The sequence below is a fragment of the Bactrocera latifrons genome, unplaced genomic scaffold (genome assembly GCF_001853355.1).
Source record: "Bactrocera latifrons isolate USDA-ARS-PBARC rearing strain unplaced genomic scaffold, ASM185335v1 scaffold_422, whole genome shotgun sequence".
NCBI classification, from domain to species: domain Eukaryota; kingdom Metazoa; phylum Arthropoda; class Insecta; order Diptera; family Tephritidae; genus Bactrocera; species Bactrocera latifrons.
The window spans coordinates 163,393-184,275 of NW_017537071.1; the positions used below are offsets into that span (position 1 = coordinate 163,393).

At 35.1% G+C, this 20,883-nt stretch overlaps 1 protein-coding gene across 1 annotated transcript; it reads left to right on the forward strand.

Moving 5' to 3' along the window:
• Positions 1-6,772: 6,772 nt before the first annotated feature.
• LOC108972783 (ornithine aminotransferase, mitochondrial) lies at positions 6,773-17,021 on the forward strand. Its single transcript, XM_018939584.1, has 6 exons — positions 6,773-6,917; positions 7,049-7,376; positions 15,687-15,855; positions 15,917-16,057; positions 16,121-16,625; positions 16,692-17,021. The coding sequence occupies exons 2-6, from the start codon at positions 7,069-7,071 to the stop codon at positions 16,850-16,852; spliced, it is 1,284 nt and encodes a 427-aa protein (XP_018795129.1). The 5' UTR covers positions 6,773-6,917; positions 7,049-7,068; the 3' UTR covers positions 16,853-17,021.
• Positions 17,022-20,883: the final 3,862 nt, after the last annotated feature.

Genomic DNA, 20,883 nt, shown 5'->3' on the forward strand with positions numbered 1-20,883 from the left:
TTTCAAGATACTAAGTTTCTTCTTTTCGTAAATTTTTATTTAAATAATTTATTTATCGTAAACCACACTTATTTTGAAGAGATTAAATAATAATAACAAATGTTCCTTCAGGAAATTTAGTATACAGTTATACATTTTTTGGCACTCGTTTTAAAACAATTACATTGTAAAATATACGAACATCCCTAACAAATATATACATACAAATTCAAATAGTATATACAAATACACAGCTGATCAGAATACTTATAATTTCGATATTATAATTTTTCTTAGTATTAAGTATTAATTATGAATTTCATAAATTTTATCGTTATAAAAATTAGCCTCATTTTAGTTGAATAAATATTAAATATAATTTTATTTCATACAATTACTTAGAAAAAATACGATTAATTTATTGTTTTTCACTAATAATCTAATATTTAAATAATTGTGTGCTATAGTTGTTAAATATATATCTGTGTACATTAGGTTAATGCAGACGACATATGTACTTAGTTTTTAAGCCGAGAGTGTATTTAAAGAGAAAGTGTAATTACAATTTAAATTAATGAATAGTACTAAAAAAAATTAAAAAAGTAACTAACACATTAAAATAAATTATAAATTAAAAAAAAAAAGTTGTTTATTTATTCGAATATGGATGGGAAAAGTGAAATAAATACTTTGTTTTGTGTATTGTTTTGTTATGAAACTGGAGGAATTGCAATGATTTTTCTAATCATTTTTTTGAGGGTAGTTAACACAAAATACTTCAAAGTGACGATAAAATATTTGAGGAATCCTGCAATGAAAAATTTGGAAAAATTGTGAACTATTTCTCAGATCTCTATTTTTAAGATTTACCGAAATTAGTGGTTGAATTCCTAGGGTGGGAGTAGGTTAGGTTTAGTGAATATGAGTTCCACACTTTGGCTTTTGATGCTTAGCCCTACTTATACCAAAAAAAAAAATTTTCCTTACCTTGATAAAACTATTTGTTCAAATTTTTGTTCCGATGTCCTCATTGGTACATGATTACTTCCTGAGATATTCAAATTCACCTAAAATTTTCACACTGTATATGCATATGCAGCTCTTACGCTCCACTTCATGTGTGAAATATAATGCTTCTGGCGTATTAATTTAATGAATTATAGTAATTTTCAACACAACCGTTATCTGAGGAGTGGGCGTACTAATACATATTCTTATCTTAATTTGAAGCTTAGTTATAGGACTTTGCGAAAGTATAAAAATTTAATATGATAACACACAGTGGAAAAAATGGAGAAATTCGAACAACGCCAAACAATAAAAGAATATTATACCAAGTGGTAAAATCTAAAATCAACATCGCATATATTGTATGAAAGATTAAATAACACCGTTAACAAACTGATTGTACCTTATCAGTGTGACTTTAGGTCTGGAAAATGAACAACTGACCAGATATTCACCATGAGCTAAATCTTGAAAAAGGTCCCTGAAAAGAGGACCGCCACACACCATTTCTTCGTTGATATTAAGACTGCTTCAGACAGCACGAACAGGTGCTGCCTTAATCCCGCTGTCTAAATTTATTATACCTGAAAAACCAATACTTCTGTGAAAACTGATGTTGAACAATACAAAAAGCTCCGACAGAATCGGGCAGTTCTTCTCCGAGCCTTTTGTTACCAAACTAAGTTTCATACAATGTGACACCCTAGCGTGCGACTTCCTCAATCTACTCCTGGTAGAAATAATTATAGCTGCATAGCTGAATACATAAGGTATAATCTTCTACAAGAGTATACAACTTCTGCCGTGCGCTGATGACAGCAAATGGGTTTGGGAGTGAACGAGGGTAAAACGAAATGTCACCCTTCATCAAAGAAACAGTCGTCGCATTAGTGACTTCGCTAAGACAATTTCGACTATCTTGGAACCAGAATTAACACCAAAAACAATGTCAGAATCGAAATCCAACGCAGAATAACTCTTGCCAACAGGTGCTACTTCGCACTGAGTAACAAAGTCCTCTCTCCGTCCGAAAAAGAGGAAGACCTACACTTGGAACATTCAATTGACGCCAAAGAGCGAATAGGAAGAACGACCGGCGCGCTGTTGTAAACTCGGCTATAACCAAGTACGCTCTGTCTACCCCAACAAAGTAGGAGAAGAAAAAGAAAAATTTGGAAAGCTTTCATTATAAGCTTTTCGCTAGATTGGTTAACAGTTTGCTGCTCGCATAAGTCAAGTTTCTACCCAATGCTTTGTGCGTTTCAAATACATGTGTTCGTGATAAAGAAGACTGCCCAACCACCTCTACAAACATTTTAGAAACTTCTGGAGCCGTCATTGAATTGAAAACATAAACTCTTCCTGCTGTAAGCAAACAGCTGCCAACCATACACTATTTGGCATATAGAAAAAAATGGATATAGAATGAAGGGATATACTTTAAGGTGTAAAACCAATCATATAGAGTAAAGTCTGCCGGATGTTCGAAAATCCTGAGATTAGCTATTAGGGGCTTGGCCAAGTTTTCGCTCAAATTTATCTATTTTAGGCACAAAGATACACTCTTATGAACAAAACACACTCTCTTTCTTTCATTGAAATAGCTCACATATTGAGCGATATATGCAGTACAAAGTCACCCGGAAGTTCGAAAATCTTTATATTAAGTATATGGAAGCTAAGTCAAGTATTGGTTCGATTTAACCCATTTTGGACATACAGACTTGTCCCTTAATTTCAGTTATAAATATTACACATTATATTAATTGCATCTTGCATTGTGTACTGGAAAGTAAAGGAATCAAGTGGAATTTAAAATTGTGCTATATGGAAACGCCTACTTTCTGTTTATATTCCGATTTCACTTATTTTCACAAGTGATAAAAGAATATAAAAATTACGTTACTTTAAAAAATTTGTCGAAATCACCACAAAGTGGACGGTGCCACGCCCATAGTACAATTTTTACCATGGTCCGCCGGCAAATTTTTACGTTTCTGGCGCATTTAGTTATTCATTTATCGCGCTTTAAGTAGTTTTGAGCAGCACCGTTATATGGAGAGTGAACGGGGTTTTCATACATTTTCACACAATCGGTAGAAATTTATTTAATATTCGTGCTGGAGTTTGGTTGATGTAGCTTAAGTGATTTAGGAGATACGCACATTAAACATATTAGAGGACGTGGACACGCCCACTTTTTCAAATTTTTTTTTACATAGGTGCCCCTTACTATTGCGATCCCCTGTGCCAAATACGAGTTTTATTTTTGAATTTAGTACTTAAGACGGACGGACGTACAGACAGTCAGTCAACCGAATTTCAACTTTTCTCGTCATCCTGATCATTTGTATATATGTACTAGCTGACCCCGCAGCCGTTGTCCTGCGTGAAATTATGTGTTTTGAAATGAAAAGAAAGTTAAATTTATAATTTTTGTTTAAATCTTGTAAATCAAAATTTTTTGGTTTCTGTTCCGGTGTACAGAAAAGATGGTTTTCCATTTCTTGAGAACGCCACGTATCTGGCCGTGTGGAAAACATAGCATTTCCAAATTTATGCCACACACTATGCGACTATCCTTGTGCCCTGTTGATTGTCATCTCAAATTCAATTTTGACTGGAAACGGAATACGAAAACGGTTAGAACTCAAAAGAATTTGAAAAATCAGGTATTCTGTCCCATTGTATTCGATAGCTGAGTCACAAATCAGTCGGGTTAAATTACACAGTTTCGGCGCATGCAGATTGCGAAACATAATAACGATAGATCCAACTTTGAGACGCAAATGATGCGGTAGCATACCAAGCATCTTCAAAGAATTTAGAAATTCCACTGGATAATTCATGACGTCGTCTTCATTATCAAGACGATCGATCGATTTGTATGAGCGCAAGTCTCCGGGAATTTGACTTTGAATCTTCCAGTTTAASTCAACAACATCGGTATTTTTGGCAGCTAACATTGCACGTGCACTTAAGGAATCGGTAGTTACGATAATGTGGTCAATGTCCGAACATTCGTGATGAGTTCATTTTTCGTGAATTGATAAACGGCGGATGGAATTGATATCAAACCACCGGAAGTATCAACCGTTCGTTCCAATTTTGAGCGAAGACGATGTAAAATGTCTTCGGCAATCTCAATTTTGTTCGCATCCCATAATTCAAGTGGATTTGAAAGCTGATATGTCGAAATGATTATCGCGAAAAGTAAGCAAACTTCATTTTCATTCCAGTGATTGATATGTTCCAGCAATTGTAATTGCTGGCTTACTTCTACAAAACTTGTACACAACGTACGATTCACAGTACGCAATGACTCAAATGAAGTTGTACCGAAGGTAGAAACAGTCGTGGATAACACACCTGGATGTCCATCTACTGGTTAGCCTTGCATTTTGCACAACTATTTCTTCGACGATGCGTTTCATGTATAATATCAAGGAATTTCCGAATAGAGCAATGTTCTCGCAAATGGATCACTGACGAAAGTTGAGAAAAAACTCGTAAATGTTATTTTTTTTCCACTGGCTGCACTGCATTCTCTGGGTTGAAATACACTCTGTGGCCATACTCCAAATAAACCGCGAGATGCACAACAGTCGGAAAACGTTTATGAATTGCAAAATTAAATATCCTACAAAGCGCTTTATTGTAGTTCACGTATCGATCGTATCGTTCAAGACCAATGTTTCTTTTGGTGACGTACTTACAAACGTATTTTATCGATTTCATCCAACTGCAATACTTAATATGGATATGAGCTTTCAATATAAATTAGACAAAATAATGGTTAATATAGTACGATCCATATGTTGTCAACTTCGATATTCACTCTACTAAATTGAATGCTGAATGTTCTGCCATTGTTATCAGGTGAGCGACGCCGATGGAGTGGATATCCATCATTTCCCAGTTTGTGTTTTCGAAAGAAAAACACTTGGATAGTATTTCGTGCATATATTTTCAGACATACAACCCGAAGTCTGATTGTGGTATTGTGTTGCAGAATGAGTTTCCGCAGAAATGAGTTCATCAATTCGATCTCGTGGAACCACCGTCCACCATCCAAAGAAGAACAGAGTACATCTAGCATCTAACCACATATTCATTCTCTCAGGTTAAAGTCCATCAAACATCGTAACTGTTGTTTGAAAAGTCGTGCTGTGACATCATGGCGATCGCTTGCTGATTGTCCACGATGCATAATTCCGCACGTATGTTATCGCATCCTGGGAGTACTTCTTGCCTTGGGCTGCTATACGTTGATGGAAAAAAGAACGCTACGTGGCTTCGTAACAAATGACAGACAGAACAGTAACAAATTTAAATCTGCAATTGATCTCTTTGTGTGAAACACACATAAGTTTTCACTAAATAATTTTCATTTGAATAGCCGGAATAAAAAAGCATGCGACCGAAATTTAACGATTCAAATAATTTACAAATCAAAATATTGAAAAACAAAGCAATCAAAAATTTAAAAAAAATGTATATGGAAAAAAGTTACTTTTTGGAATCGTCCTATATATACATATATATATATATATAAGAATATAACCGTATATCTATCTCGTTTAGTTGTAGGTGATACGTACAGCCGTTAGGTGAACAAAACTATAATACTCTGTAGCAAAGAGTATAAAAAATATCGTTTCGAATTGTGTGTGCAGTTTGTCATAGAGTTTTCATCTGCACTGTTATTGTTTATTCATTAAAATAATAAAACTGAAAACATTTATCCCTTTTTTAAAAACTAAGCCTAAAACTTAATTTTTATGTTCATTGCAAACATTTAATTGATGCACAGTATACAACTCTATATCTATCTCGATTAAGTTTAGGTAAACCCACAAATAACGGTTAGGTGAAAAAAAGTAAATGTGATAGATTAAAAACTTTCAGATTAAATAAATACTGCTTAATTGTATAAGTATCACTCAAAACTTAAAAATTATATGTATATGTATTTATGAAAGAAACTAAACTGTTTTTAATAACAACATGTAGTGTTGTACGCTTTAACTTGTGATAACATTCACTCATCGGATTCTATTTACATATTTAATTGTATATATGTACATATAAACACAATTGATGATTTTCGTTCGGTCAATGGAAAGTTTTCTCAAGTTGATTTCAAAATCAACAGCTTTAATTGATAACAAAAATTTGCAACAACTAAGGCGCATAAATTAGAATCTCAATGGGTCTTGGACTTTCTAATTTTAGCGCAATTGTTGTTATTAAATACATTTTTGCTTACAGATAAACGAATTGTATTTAAAAAAAACATATGCCACATAGCAACGGAAAGAGAATAAAGTCCCATTCACATACAACTTTGCTTGCTTTGCATGAGATTTCATACTGAAAGAACGAAGAGCAGAAAACAAAAGCACAATGAACGCTTCGCTTGCAGTCTTTTCTTTAAACAATTTGCTTTACTTGGCTTCGCGTCGAAAACTTGTTATGTGAACGTACTCATATTAAAGCTACATCCAATTTGTTGTTAAATCTTATGTCTGAAGCGAAATGAATCAGAAGTTATATGATACATTATATATTGGCTATAAGAAAGTGACTGAATAACAACAAATCCAAAAGGTTGTGATATTTGGGCGGTAGGAGGTAAGAAAAAAGAGGCCCGGCAATGTGCCAATGTCAAACAATTTGTATTATCAGTTGCCATAAAGCATTCGAAATAAACAAAGATCATAAATGACAGACACAAACAATAGAACCACCCATAAGAGAGCGCAAATTGAGGCAAAAAGCGCAGTCCAGTGGAGAGTTGTGCGATCGTTCGAATGCTGATCAGTTTCATGGTGGAGGCGCTGGCGCAAAGTACGATAATCGGGAAACTGAAAACTACAACGAAATCTAAAACAAAATAAAATTATACGCAGATACTTAAGAAATTTAAGGTACTTTCTTCTTTTATTAAAAGTGGATAAAAAATATTTCATTTACAACTTTCATCAAATGCAAGAGTTGTTTTTAAAAACCGAAGTAATTAGTGTCAAATACGATATAAATACTTTTTTTAATTTTACAGAACTTTTATTTGAATTCAATATGTTCTCAAAATTAACCATGAACGTGGGAGTGCGCTATATGAGCGCTCAACAACAAAAGCTCCAACAAACCGCTCAAAAAGTGACATCACAACAAGTGTTCGACCGAGAAAATAAGTACGGCGCACACAATTATCACCCACTACCGGTGGCGTTGACACGTGGCGAGGGTATTTTTGTCTGGGATGTGGAGGGTAAACGTTATTTCGACTTTTTAAGTGCCTATTCAGCTGTCAATCAAGGTCATTGTCATCCAAAAATTGTAAATACTCTGACTGAGCAAGCCAAGAAGCTAGCACTAACTTCCAGGTGAGTAAATATTTGTTTATTGCTGTCAGAAGTGACAACTGAGACTATAATTTTGGACACGTTAAAGTTAAGTTTGTTGTACACATTCTGGTGATTATACTAAGGAAAATTATAGTGACTTAAAAACTTCGCTTTTTCATCGTCCGTATACCGTTATTAGTAGACATAAAATTACAGTATGTCAACTATTTGGTCAGATTAAATTCCAAATATAATAAATTTTGTTCTCTCTTTGTTAAACTAAACTTTTGAATATAAAATGTAAGTTTATTAAGTACTATACTACTATAAGGTGTCAGTTGGTAATAGGGTCAGGGTTGCCAGACAAATAGATGCCATTTCACATGGCTAGAAGTGTCAGACAATCTAACAAGAGTTAGTTAAGATCAAGCATACGATTTCTGATACGCCAGGTGAGTGTCGAAATCTTAACGATTCATGGCAGAAGGCTCAAAATTCCTGGAAAAATATTAGCGGGGGTCTCTGCACGAAGGTAGTCGAGTCCATGCTCAAAAGAATTTACGCAGTAATTAACGCCACGGTAGTTGGCGCAGATTGTGGGGTCTCCCTTTTTGTGGATTGGGCAGAGCACACTCAAATTCCAATCGCTGAGCATGCTTTCATCCGACCATATTCTACAAAGAAGTTGATACATGCCTCTTATCAGTTCTTCGCTGCTGTGTTCGAATAACTTGGATGGCTATCCATCGGCCACCACCGCTTTCTTGTTCTTCAAACGGTAATTGCTATTCGAACTTCTTCCTGGTCGGGCAATGGAACGTCTGCTCCATCGTCATCGATCAGGGAACCGGGTTCGCCTTCTCCTAGCATTATACTTTCACTGCCATTCAGCGGGCTGGAGAGTGTTCCCTTTATAATTTTAGTATGCTCTGCGCATCAGTCACTAGATCGACTCTGGGGGTTCTACAACAGTAGAAAGTCCAGTCTTGAAACGTTATGTTAGTCATCGCATCTTTGCGTAGAATTTTCGAGAGTTACCCCTGTCGGCCAGATTGTCAAACCACTAAATCAACAATAACTAAATTTTGCCAATATCTATATGAAAACGTCTATCGACATGATAGGATTATAGCCCCGTCTACTCCTCATATAACGGTAATGTTAAAAAGCGCGATATAGATGGTATAATACAATTTTATGGGAGCCGGGGTAAAAATTAGACGATGCGCTTGGCATCGCCCATATTTTGGTGAAATCACATATCTCGTGAATTGACATACCGATTTTTACTAAATTTAAGACATGATATTCTTATAATATTTCTATGTTACAATGCAAAAATGAGCGAAATCGGACTACAACCACGCCTACTTTCCCATATCAATAATAGTAATAATTCCACATTGAGGACGGCGCAATTTTGTGAAAATAAACCACCATTTTGTTTAAAATGTTTTAAAAAAAACTTATAAGTATTAAAAATAAATTTAAAAACTTGTTTTGATACCAAATTATTTTTTATTTTGTTGAAAAAAATAGTTCTGAATCAACGACCTCCCACCGGTGGGTTACACCGCCAGATGACACCTAAATGAGTGACCCACCGATGACTCACGCCGTCCTCAAAGTGTTAAAGTATGCCACCTTATGACCAAAAATTTTCCGAATCCAACCAAAACTGTTCAAGCAGTGGCGGATCCAAAAAAATTTTTTGAGGGTGGTTTACGAAAAGTTTTATTACTCAACGCATTTTTAATATAGCAGTTCCCTCGCGAAAATTCATTATAGGACGCGTTTTGTCTTGTGCACAAAAATGGGTGTAAGGATAGTTGAATTGCGAAAAATTTTGCGATCTATCGTAATTTTGAAGGACTTCAACTACGGCCTCTCAGCTGGTCGCTGCGATTTCTGCTGCAGAATTCCAAATTTCCTGCTTCATAATGCAATCCGTACATGCAGTCGTTCTACCTCTCAGCCGGCAATTACAATCGCCTGATGAAGATCTCACAGAAGCCATTAGATTAGTGGACGACGCTTTAAAAGAGTTCGAAGAAACGCGACAAAATGCCGAAACATTTTTTTATTTTTTATTTTTAATAACGTTGAAGAAATATGCACCGAACTAGGTACAGAAATAAAGGTATCACGCTACAGTAGTCACCAAATGAATTGCTTCAATTGAAAACGAACGACGCTAAGGCATACTATCGCATTGCTTTTTATATTCCCTTTCTTGATACTTACATTGCTCATTTGAAAAGCTGCTTTTTTGATCACAGATCAGTGTTAGACAATTTTTGTGTATTTTTCCCAAAATACGAATTTGACGCTAAAAAAGCTGGAGAAATATTTTTAATATGAAAGGGTGATCAACTGTTCAGAACAAAACTTTCTTGCGGAGGTGAAAATGTGGAAACAGCGAACTTCAGGCAAGCATTTTCGGAATGCTCTCAAAGCTTTAGAAGCAGTGAACAAAACGTCTTTTGGGAATGTTTTCAAGATTTTATGCATATTGGCGTTATTGATTGTTTCAATAGTATCACCGGAAAGAAGTTTTTCTAGTTTAAAGAGAATTAAAACCTATTTACGAAATACGACAGGTTAAGATAGGCTTAATGGTCTAGCATCAATGAATATTCATAGGGATATTGATCTGTCAGTTGATGAAATACTAGAAGAATTCTTTCAAAAACCAAGGAAAATATAACATGGAATGAGATCCCGTGTAATCCTTTATTAATTACTGAGATTCAGCGATACTGCTTTGACAAATGTAGAGAAAGTTCGTATTATATGAATAACTACAAAAATCTTGTAACTTATTATAATTGCTTATAATTTGATGTGATTTTTTTGATCAATAACTTCATTCCAAACCCATATCAACAAACATATATTTTTCTCTGAGTTTAAGGGGTGTTTTATCACCAAAGCCCCCCCCCCCTGGATCCGCCACTGTATTCAAGCCTCTAGTTACCGATATATGTAGTTGATTTTTGACCGAAAATAACGATCAATGTATGGGATATACAATTGAAATTCAGAGAGAATTCTTTCCTTATAATAGTAGCTCTGTGTATCAAAACTATATTGAATCGGATCAACACTTCCCTGAGCTCTCCTATACTTGATATAAAGATTTTCGAATTTCTGGGTGACTCTATACTGTATATAACGACTAATGCATGAGTTATCTGAGGTACCTTAATGAAACCCAGGCAAAATTTTTTTAATATGTTGCATGATAATAGTTAATCGATAAAATCGTGTCGATACTATACCAACTCCCATTTAATACATAAATATGTACATATGTACATATAATGATTTTCGTTTTTCTAACAAACCTTATGCCGAATATGTCGGTCAGTGTATAAGTTATATACATATAGTACTATATATAGTTCTACAACGAACGCATACTTTACTGTTTTTGAACGCTTTTTCGGAGAGTGGTGGAGTGAATGAACGATATCTCAAAGCTTACAACTGAAAAATATAAATGCAAGCTTACAAAATAAACGAGACCACGCAATGCAAAAACGGCGCGTCAAAAAAATGAAAATATCGCACCTAGAAGCATATACTTATGTACAATATTATATAGGCCTAGCTATAGGCAACATTTTCTATAGAAATTAAATAACAAACGTCATTTGATTCAATTTGATTGTCACTCAATTCGACGTAATGAATATCAAGCACTATATTGACCACTGCCTTTCCTTGGTACTATTAATTGCAGAATTCTAATATTTCAAAACATGAACACTAAAGTGTTTGAGTAATTTAAGAAAGGAAAGAATAAAATGTGTATACTTACTAACTGAGTTGTATAAGTTTGCCAGTCCAAACAACACACTATAATCAATCTTTGAAATTTAATTTGCAATTTTGATATTGCGATATCATGATGAAACTTGGTACACGTATTTCTTGACTCCATAAGAAGGTTAAGTTCGAAGATGGGCAAAATCAGCCCGCTGCCACGCCCACAAAATGGCGGAACCCGAAAACCTATAAAGTGTCATAACTAAGCCATACATAAAGATATTAAAGTGAAATTTGGCACAAAAGATCGCATTAGGGAGGGGCATATTTGGGCGGAATTTTTTTTGGAAAAGTGGGCGTGGCACCGCCCCCTACTAACTTTTTTGTAGATATCTCGAAAACTACTATAGCTATGTCAACCAAACTGTATAGAGTCGTTTCTCTTAGGCATTTCTATATACAGTTCAAAAATGGGAGAAATCGGATAATAACCACGCCCACCTCCCATACAAAGGTTTTGTTGAAAATCACTAAAAGTGCGTTAACCGACTAACAAAAAACAAAGAAATGTCAGAAGGAAGCTGCATCCAGGCTTTTTTTAAGAATTGAAAATGGGCGTGGCTTCGCCCACTTATGGACCAAAAACCATATCTCAGGAAGCACTCTACCGATTTCAATGAAATTCGGTATATAATATTTTCTTAACACCCTGATGACATGTACCAAATATGGGTGAAATCGGTTCACAACCACGCCTGAAATCTCGATTATCACTTTATCATGCGAGAGTATAAAATGTTCGGTGACACCCGAACTTAGCCCTTCCTTACTTGTTTCTATTCAATTTAGCCACGTGATGTACGACTATGCTTGTAGTAATCATGATGTGTTTGTTTATAAATTGATTAAATTGATGATGAATTAGATTCAGTTATATGTTAGAATTATTCGGAAGTACATTTCTGCTTATCAATATTATCAGTAAGAATAAACATACCTTTTTTAGTAATTTTAAAGGAAATAGCAGTTCGGCCCAGTTCAAATTAAAATATTCAATATTTATAAAGAAGATTTTTTTTTAGATATTAGCTTTAGACGCTTGAAGTTAAAAAAAATACTATCACTCTTTCTTGAGGATAACGTGAATATTAACTTACAATAACTCGGATAAACATTCCCATTTTTACTAAAAATATGGTCTTACTTTTATTTCGTCGTCTGATAGATCCATAATGCCGTAATATTGATATAAAACATCGAAACTTGACATCGATGTAATGCGATGCATCGAAAGTACCACTTTTACCGGAGTAATAATAAATTGGTTTGAAAACATTAAAATTGCAAATTAAATATAATTTGTTTATTTGAATATGTTTCGAAATATACTCATGGAAGAATGTAAAGAATATCATTAAAGACACTTGAAGTTTAACAGTTTTTATTAAAAAATCTAAAAGTTGTGGTATTCAGTACTTTAAGTTAATAAAAATAATATATTTCAAAGTACATCTATATAAATGAATGTTTTTTATAAATCCCAATATTCTTTTCCAAGGCTTTGCAAAAATTTAATTTTATACAACCATTTAGGTTAAGTTCAAAAAAATGTTTTTTGCTCATTATCTGACTTCTGAATCACCGATTTTGAAAATTAACAGTTCATAAGGTGAGGGACCAGACGTATACCCCGTGATATAAATGTAGGTTTCAATTAAATCAAAGTCGGTTTATTTTAAAATTATTTAATTAGGTTTATTTAAAATTAGACTTATTATAAAATATGTTAGATGGTCTTTTAGGTTTGATGACCATAAAATGACTGACTATTTCGCAGTACGCGTTACCGTCCGCTTTTTTTTCTCATCTTCGTCTTTTCGTCATTCTGTTCGTCAAGTTTGCAATGTCGCATTTAATAGTTGTTAAAAGTTACGTCCACTTCTAGTTGTCTTGCGTTCATCTGTAGGTTCTACATTCGGCCCTCCTGACTCAGGATTCGACCCGAATTCTGTACCCCATGGTTTGATGTACTCGGTCACTAGGTCCTTCAACTTCATCAAGATTTTGTACTTTATAACGTCCCTGTGACAACTTTTCGATGATTTTGTACGGTCCAAAGTATTTAGTTTTCAATTTCAGATTTGGTCCAAATTGAGTACGTTTTATAGCTACTAGATCATTCACTTTATAATTTAAGTTACTTTACCTCAACTTCTTCTTATTAGATTTTCCGTCTTTAACTTATTCTTCTTCGTTTGATTTTCTATCTTACTTCTCCTTCTTCAACTTCTCCTCGTCTTCGAATAGTTTTCTCTCTTAATTCGCCTTCTTCAGCTTCTTTTCTGCCTTAAGACTCTTTCTTCAGCGTCTATTCCTCTTCTTTCAGCAAAATTTCAAATTACAACGGCTATGCTGTCGCTGCTGTTGTGGCTGACGTAAACTGCTCTGCTGGTATGTTTCGACTGCGGCAATCTACTACAAGTGTTACGTTCACATTCGCACTTATACTGCTTGATGTTGCTACTCATAGAAAATTCGCGAAAAGAAAAAAAATGTATCTTGTACAGTTGCGCCACAGAACACTTGTTGTTTCTTGTACTGTGATCTGTCCGTTGATGCCACTGAATCACTTTTTACGTAAGAAAACGCGTTATTGGTACAACACAAATGTTTTCAATATACGCCGGCTGATATTGAAAAATTACAGCAAAATTTCTCCGTATGGCTTAAATTTTCACGGCTGAGCCCCCAAATGTGGGTTTGAATTAAATCAAAGTCGGTTTCTTTTTAAATTATTTAATTAGGTTTATTTAAAATTAGATTTATTATAAAATATGTTAGATGGTATTTTAGGTCTGATGACCATAAAATGACTGACTCTTTCGAAGTACGCGTTATGTGTGGAACACAATGCTAGCGACAGACTGCAGCAGCACGACAGTGAACGGAAAATGGCGTTGTGAATCCTACTACATGAACGTTTGTGAGAGGGCAGCAAAATAACAATGGCCGGCGTTTCCCCCCCAAAAGTTGAAATTCAAAGTTGGTGTGCCTGTCATACTGATGCATAACCTGGACGCCCCAGATTGTGCTACGGCAAGAGATTTTGTAGAAGTGAGACGGCACATCGTTCAGTCCACCAGCAATAATGGATGCTCCAAAAAGAGACAGTATTAATACCAGAATACCTATATTGCTCACAAAGTTATCGTTCCAGTTCAAATGACTGCAATTTCCTATAAAAGTGGCTTTGTTTACCACAATAAATAAAAGTCAATGACAAACTCTAAAAGTAACCACCACTCACCTGTGCACCACTTGCTTCTCCCACGGACAATCGTACGTGGGTTTCTTTAGAAAACAATAAATCCCGCAATATTGTTCACTGGAATCTACTGCAGTCAAATAATTTCTACCTCTCTTCGACCAGAGACAAAAAACAATTACATACGCATAATCAACTCTCCCGTTCTGTCAGACATCAATTTTGTAAATTGATCTTTCCGATGCTCAAATTTAAATTATTTTGCTTAAAAGTTTGAATAGTCATTATTTTTACTGTTAATTTTCAATTTATTTTCCCTAATAAACCGCGATTAACATCGCGGGCCGAAGCTAGTGTTCTTATATCGTGTTTCTATTTTTAATCTCATTTTGTTAAATTGCAATTTACGCAATATATACAATATGAACTCACCAGGCACTGGGACCATATTGTATATATATCCGCTCCAAATTTTTTGTAGAAATGAAAAGTGATCTGAAAAACCACCAAAATGACAATCTACTGCTAGCAATATGGAGTTGTCACTATGCATCGAAATACACATTAAAAAAAAACAACGATGTTTTTAGATACAAATAATAAATAAATCTGCTTTGGACAGATTGTATTTGGATTGATGTATCTACCATACATTTCTCTCAAATCGTCATAGAAACTTGTTCTTGTGCGTTTGATCAGTACTAGATTGCCCTTTGAATCGATATTCCGTAAACGCAACACCCATCGTGTGTGCAAATATATGATGTCAATAACCTTAACTAATTTAGACCCGTCTTCTCACTGTCTGCTTAGCCATCTGCCAGTTAAGTTTTGGTTACTTAATCAAGACTACTTCTTTCTGTAAAGACCTTTAATATATTTTTTTTAAATATTTTTAACCAGAACTTAAATGGCTGGATATATTTGAAAATAGAAAAGATAGCTTGACTTTGAGAACAACAACTTCAGAAAAATGTAATGAAATAAATGAAACTCTGTCGGTATGTTAGTTAAGATTACATTACAACAAGAAGAAAGAGATTTTGCTTGCGGCACTCTCTGATCAAATATTTTGGCTTTGACTCTTATACGTATCCCTATGATTCTGGAATAATGTTATCTGTTCAATAACTCTGTTGTATACGTAACCACCGAGAACCCTGGTAGAAACTTTTCAAATATTTTGTACCTCAAAATGTTTCATATACTTTCCTTACATTCTCTTTTATCTAAAGACTTTGGAAATTTGTATAAGATCCAACAAAATTAAATATTTGTATTAATTGCTATCATAATTTTTTATCTATTTTCAGAGCCTTTTATTCCGATGTTCTTGGCGAGTATGAAGAATATATAACAAGACTCTTTAATTATGACAAAGTTTTGCCAATGAACACGGGCGTGGAAGGTGGAGAAACAGCTTGTAAAATCGCACGTGCTTGGGCATACATGAAGAAACAAGTGCCAGACAACCAAGCTAAGGTTTTTTTAGTAACGCATAATTAAATATCACAAGAACTTATAGTATATATTAAACTTTTAGATTCTATTTGCCGAGAATAATTTCTGGGGACGCACTTTATCTGCGATTTCAGCATCAACTGATCCTCTGAGTTATGAAAATTTTGGTCCTTATATGCCTGGTTTCGAAATCGTCAAATATAACAACACAGAATCTTTAGAGGTGGCTTATAATATTTCTCGTTTATATAATAGTTACGAATATTTAAAGTTAGTAACTTTTCAGAAAGCTCTACAAGATCCAAATGTTTGTGCATTCATGGTTGAGCCAATTCAAGGTGAAGCCGGTGTAGTGGTACCCGATGTTGGGTATTTAAAGAAAGTTCGACAGCTTTGCACAAAATACAATGTACTGTGGATCGCGGATGAAGTGCAAACCGGTCTGGCGCGTACTGGACGAATGCTAGCCGTCGATTATGAAGAAGTTAAGCCCGATATCTTGATTTTGGGTAAAGCACTTTCTGGTGGTCTATATCCCGTCTCCGCTGTTTTGGCTGACGATCCAGTTATGGAGTGCATACGACCGGGTCGCCATGGCTCTACGTATGGGGGCAATCCTTTGGGTTGTAAAGTAGCGCTTAGCGCATTAGAAGTGCTGTTGGAGGAACGTCTGGCGGAGAACGCTGAAAAAATGGGATGTTTACTACGTAGCGAACTCAGCGCTTTGCCGAAAGATGTTGTGAGCATCGTCCGCGGCAAAGGTCTGCTCAATGCTATAGTTGTCAATAAAAGTGAGTATTTTAAAATATTTTAATTTCTTACTCTAACACAAATAATTATTACTTATTATTTATCAGAATACGATGCTTGGGACATATGCCTGAAATTGCGTGATAACGGTCTACTTGCCAAGCCTACACATGGCGACATCATTCGTTTCGCACCTCCACTGGTAATCACTGAGGAACAGACACGCGAGTGCGCAGAAATCATAAAGAACACAATACTGAACTTTTAAATGTATATAATTTTAGAAATATTACTCAAAAATGGTATTATATACCCAATTTTTAGTTGCGCAAAAGCAGCAGTTAAGCATTTAAGACACGAGAAGTTGTGAGAATTCGTGGATTCTATTAATATTTAGTTTAACTATTTAACTTAATAAAATATATATTCAATATTTACTTCATCGCGTTTTGAAAACTGCCAGTGAAGTTGCTGTTAAAAAAAGTTCTTTGCCGCAAAAAGAAATCTTGGTTAAGTTAACCAGAACTTTGAGATAAATGGCTGCTCATCAGACATTGAGAAAATGGCCTTTAGTCTAAGGTGTCGGGCCAAATACGAATTGTAATTAAATGAAATTTGAAGCAAATATTTGAAATTACTCATGTTATGAAAATAGTCTGCTGAGCCTTTTTGGCGCTTCAATAAATATATAAAATACTAAGTAAAGAAAAAAGCATTGACTGTTTTAATCTTTTGATGTTAACCACCCGCCAGTAAGAGCCGACAAACAAATTCAATTGACTAAAGTGTGTCAAATCTCCTGAATGCAATAAAAAATCCTCCCACCAATCTCGCACGTAAAGTGTCAATGTCCGTCAGTGAAAGCAAAGAAAAAATCGTTTGAATGACAGAAATAACAGAGCGAATGCAAACAGAAGTGAAACATTGACAAAAGATGGAAGATGTCGAGCGCCGGTCCAAACCATAAAGATAAGCATTAAACGTTCAAACCATAGACAATCTTCAATAAAAATGTGTAAAAAATGGGTGAAAATGTGGTAACAGAAATTAAAAAATCTAATAATGTAAATACTTGAGCGCGACATTAGACAAACACACAAAGCGCTTCCATTGCCACACCGCGAAGCAAATAATTAGCGATTTCAACGTTTTAATTAAAAAGAAGAAAAGGCCAAGATATTGAAGGTTACATAAACAAGAAAGTTGCATATACATACATACATACATACATTTATGTTTGTTATGCAGTGAATGCCTTCGCCAAGAATTATTTGAATATCTTGAGAAGATGAGCGACAGCGAAGACAACACCCTCACTTAATAAACGACCATCGGGCTAGCATATATATAAGAGCATTACAGTGAGCCGTGCCTTCTATCTTTTGCCAGAAATGTGCAAACTGCTACTAATAAGTACTTCTCAGACGAAGAAATTGTTAATTAAATCAATCAAGTCATTCAAAAACAGTAAGCATTGTGATTATTCGACTCTGGTGTCAGCCACACAAAGTTCAAAAAAACGTTTAATTGATATTGAAATTGAAAACAGGTAAGAGAGAAAAACTTTGAAAATTATCTACGTTCACAATGGCATTAGCTATACTTCCCTATGCTGAATATACTAGTGATAGGGAATCTAAAGAAACTGGAAACTCTGCGAAATCGCGAACCGATCCTTCAAACCAGTTTCAAGAACGCGTGACTTATTTCTTTATAGCAAAGTCAGCTAGAACAAGTTCCTAAAGTTTTATATATAAATTGGAAAGGTGTTCCGATTACTCCATTTTTATTTTTTCATTAAGCTATTAATAAAAGAGAATCGGCTAAAGGAAACTTAAATAAAGGGCTGTAGAAATTTTGGTTCTCAGTGCTGCAAATTTGTTAAAGCGTAACTTGGAACAGCTTCACAATTACATCAGCAACTTCAATTTTACTTACTTTCTACTGGACAAGCCTACACTCAATCCAGATCCCTCAGGATTCCTTGGATCACGATTGAAATAAAGTGTAATGAGGGCCGACTGGATGTGTTCATCTCTACTTTATAGGTAGAAAAAGTTCACGAAACCTTCGTTATATTGTAAGCAAATCTACTTTGGGCCGCCTATTTTGAATCTGAGTCCTGGGCTGCTGTAAATCTTTTGAGCCTTTATTTATCATATAAGAAGAAGTCACTAACTTAATAAAATCATTTGCTATTATCCACTCTAATGAAAGTACCTTTAAGAATTAAAGTGTTTCGAACTGACTTATGAGGTGGTGACAAAGTTGTGCTGTAATGGCATTGGCAATCCCTTAAGCGATATGGGAATAAAACTTGTCAACTATGTACAATTGTTACCAATGACTATCACTGAAAATTGCATCGTTATATTCCTCAAATTCCTTTGGAGTTCGTATACACAGACACATACAATTTTTTAGTAACATATTTTGCTAGCATTTACCTAATTTTGTGAAAATTTTGCCACTTTCACGCCTAGCTCACCAACTACCGGCAAAGTTCACATAATGCGCTGACAAGTGAGGCCAAAAATTAACTTTTTCCTCTGCTGAATTAAAAAAACGCCAGCACAATCATTGGAATTTCATCAGCTCAAAGCATACCGTTAAAGTAGAAAATAACGTCTGGCTTCCGGCGCAGCACTTCCTTTTTTAATTTTAACGCTTTATTTAATTATGTTGAAGATGATGATAAGATGACGAAGACGTCGGGTCTACACAGGCTAGACTACTTCAAACTGCAACTGTTTAATATAATCAAAGGAAAAAATCTGTCCGCTTTTGGGTGAAAATCTCCACCAAATATGTGGCAAGAAAAAAGAGGACGGCAGCGATTTGTTGGCATTTTCTTTACTTCGTCTTTTTTATATTTTAATAAAGACATCTTGTCCGACAACAAAAGTTCAAACAAGTGGCGATAAAACCATAAGATTATGGCACCCTCCAACCTATGTGCAGTCTCCCCAACCGCTACGCATTGCTAAGCACCTTGTGGGCTTGTAGAGCGTAATGTCCATTTGATGGCCATTTGTGTGCGCACACACGGGGCACTTGCACATCACTGTACATAACGGCATGCAATTGGAGGATTGGTAAAAGTTGGTGATAATGGCAAAGGGCGATGGCGTATGTTGATAAGCCAAAAACTGTTGAATGAAATAAATTTCTGTAAAAAAAAACGCTGAATAACATTCCTTTTTCTTAATTTTCTTTTATAATTCCGCATTGCACACTCGCTAGCTCTGCATTTACGCATATAGCGGGACATTTCACACTTCCCGTTCCTATAAAATTGCGGAAAGTGTTAAAAGTTGCATTCGTTACAGATTTAGTCTTTTCAAGTTAGCTTTTATAACTTTAAAGATAAGATTGTGAAATATATTGCTTAAAAACTGCATTATTTATTTAGGTCCGCAGCATCAGCTTAATTAAAAGTTATCCCAATCAGTAAGAGTTAAGTAGAATATTACACTAATAAGCAGAAAAATGTAGAAAATGTAAATACTTTCATAATTTTTTCCATCAAAGAGGCTACGACACTTTAGAGCCCTCAAAAAACGCCTCACTTCAGTTTACAATTTCTCTTTTTCAGGATTCAGGATTTAAAAAGATATACTATGGGTCGAATAATTCATTCCGCATCGAAATCAAAATCACTACGGACAGAATTTCCCATTGAAAAGTCTCATGCGATCAGGGATACCGTAGTTAACTCGCGTAAATGTTTTGTCAACATCGATGCGGAAAGAATAAGGTGTGTAGGGGACATTAGTTTCCATTGCTAGTTCAGGCGTTGAATATAATGATTAATTTTGTATTTGGGCTAGAATAAATGGTATAGATCTCTTATTACTGGTACTATTAACAAGAATTTCTTCCGAGATTTCTATCCTACCAAAATTTTTAATGTCTTTTAATCCTTTAAATGCTGACCTTCTTTTCCAGCGGACTTAAAGTTACTGTACTCGTACCTTTCGTGACCCTTTCAAGTTGGTCGCCTTGTCGAGAGTAAAGTGTGCATCCCAAAGGAAACGCACTCTAATCGTACGAATTGAGACGGATACCTCATAATTCCCACAATAGTGATATGGATGCCCATCTCCAATTGTGGAAGTATGAGGATACCCGCACTCACAAAACCCTAAGAATGGGCTGAATGGTCAGAGGTAAATAGGGACGTAGAACCGGCTGTCGTGGGAAATTGGGAAATTCCTCCTCTCCGAGCACTGTATAGGAAAGATAGGTGGAGATCGACGTCAGATGGTCGAGTATGATGTTAAGCTTTATACTCGACAA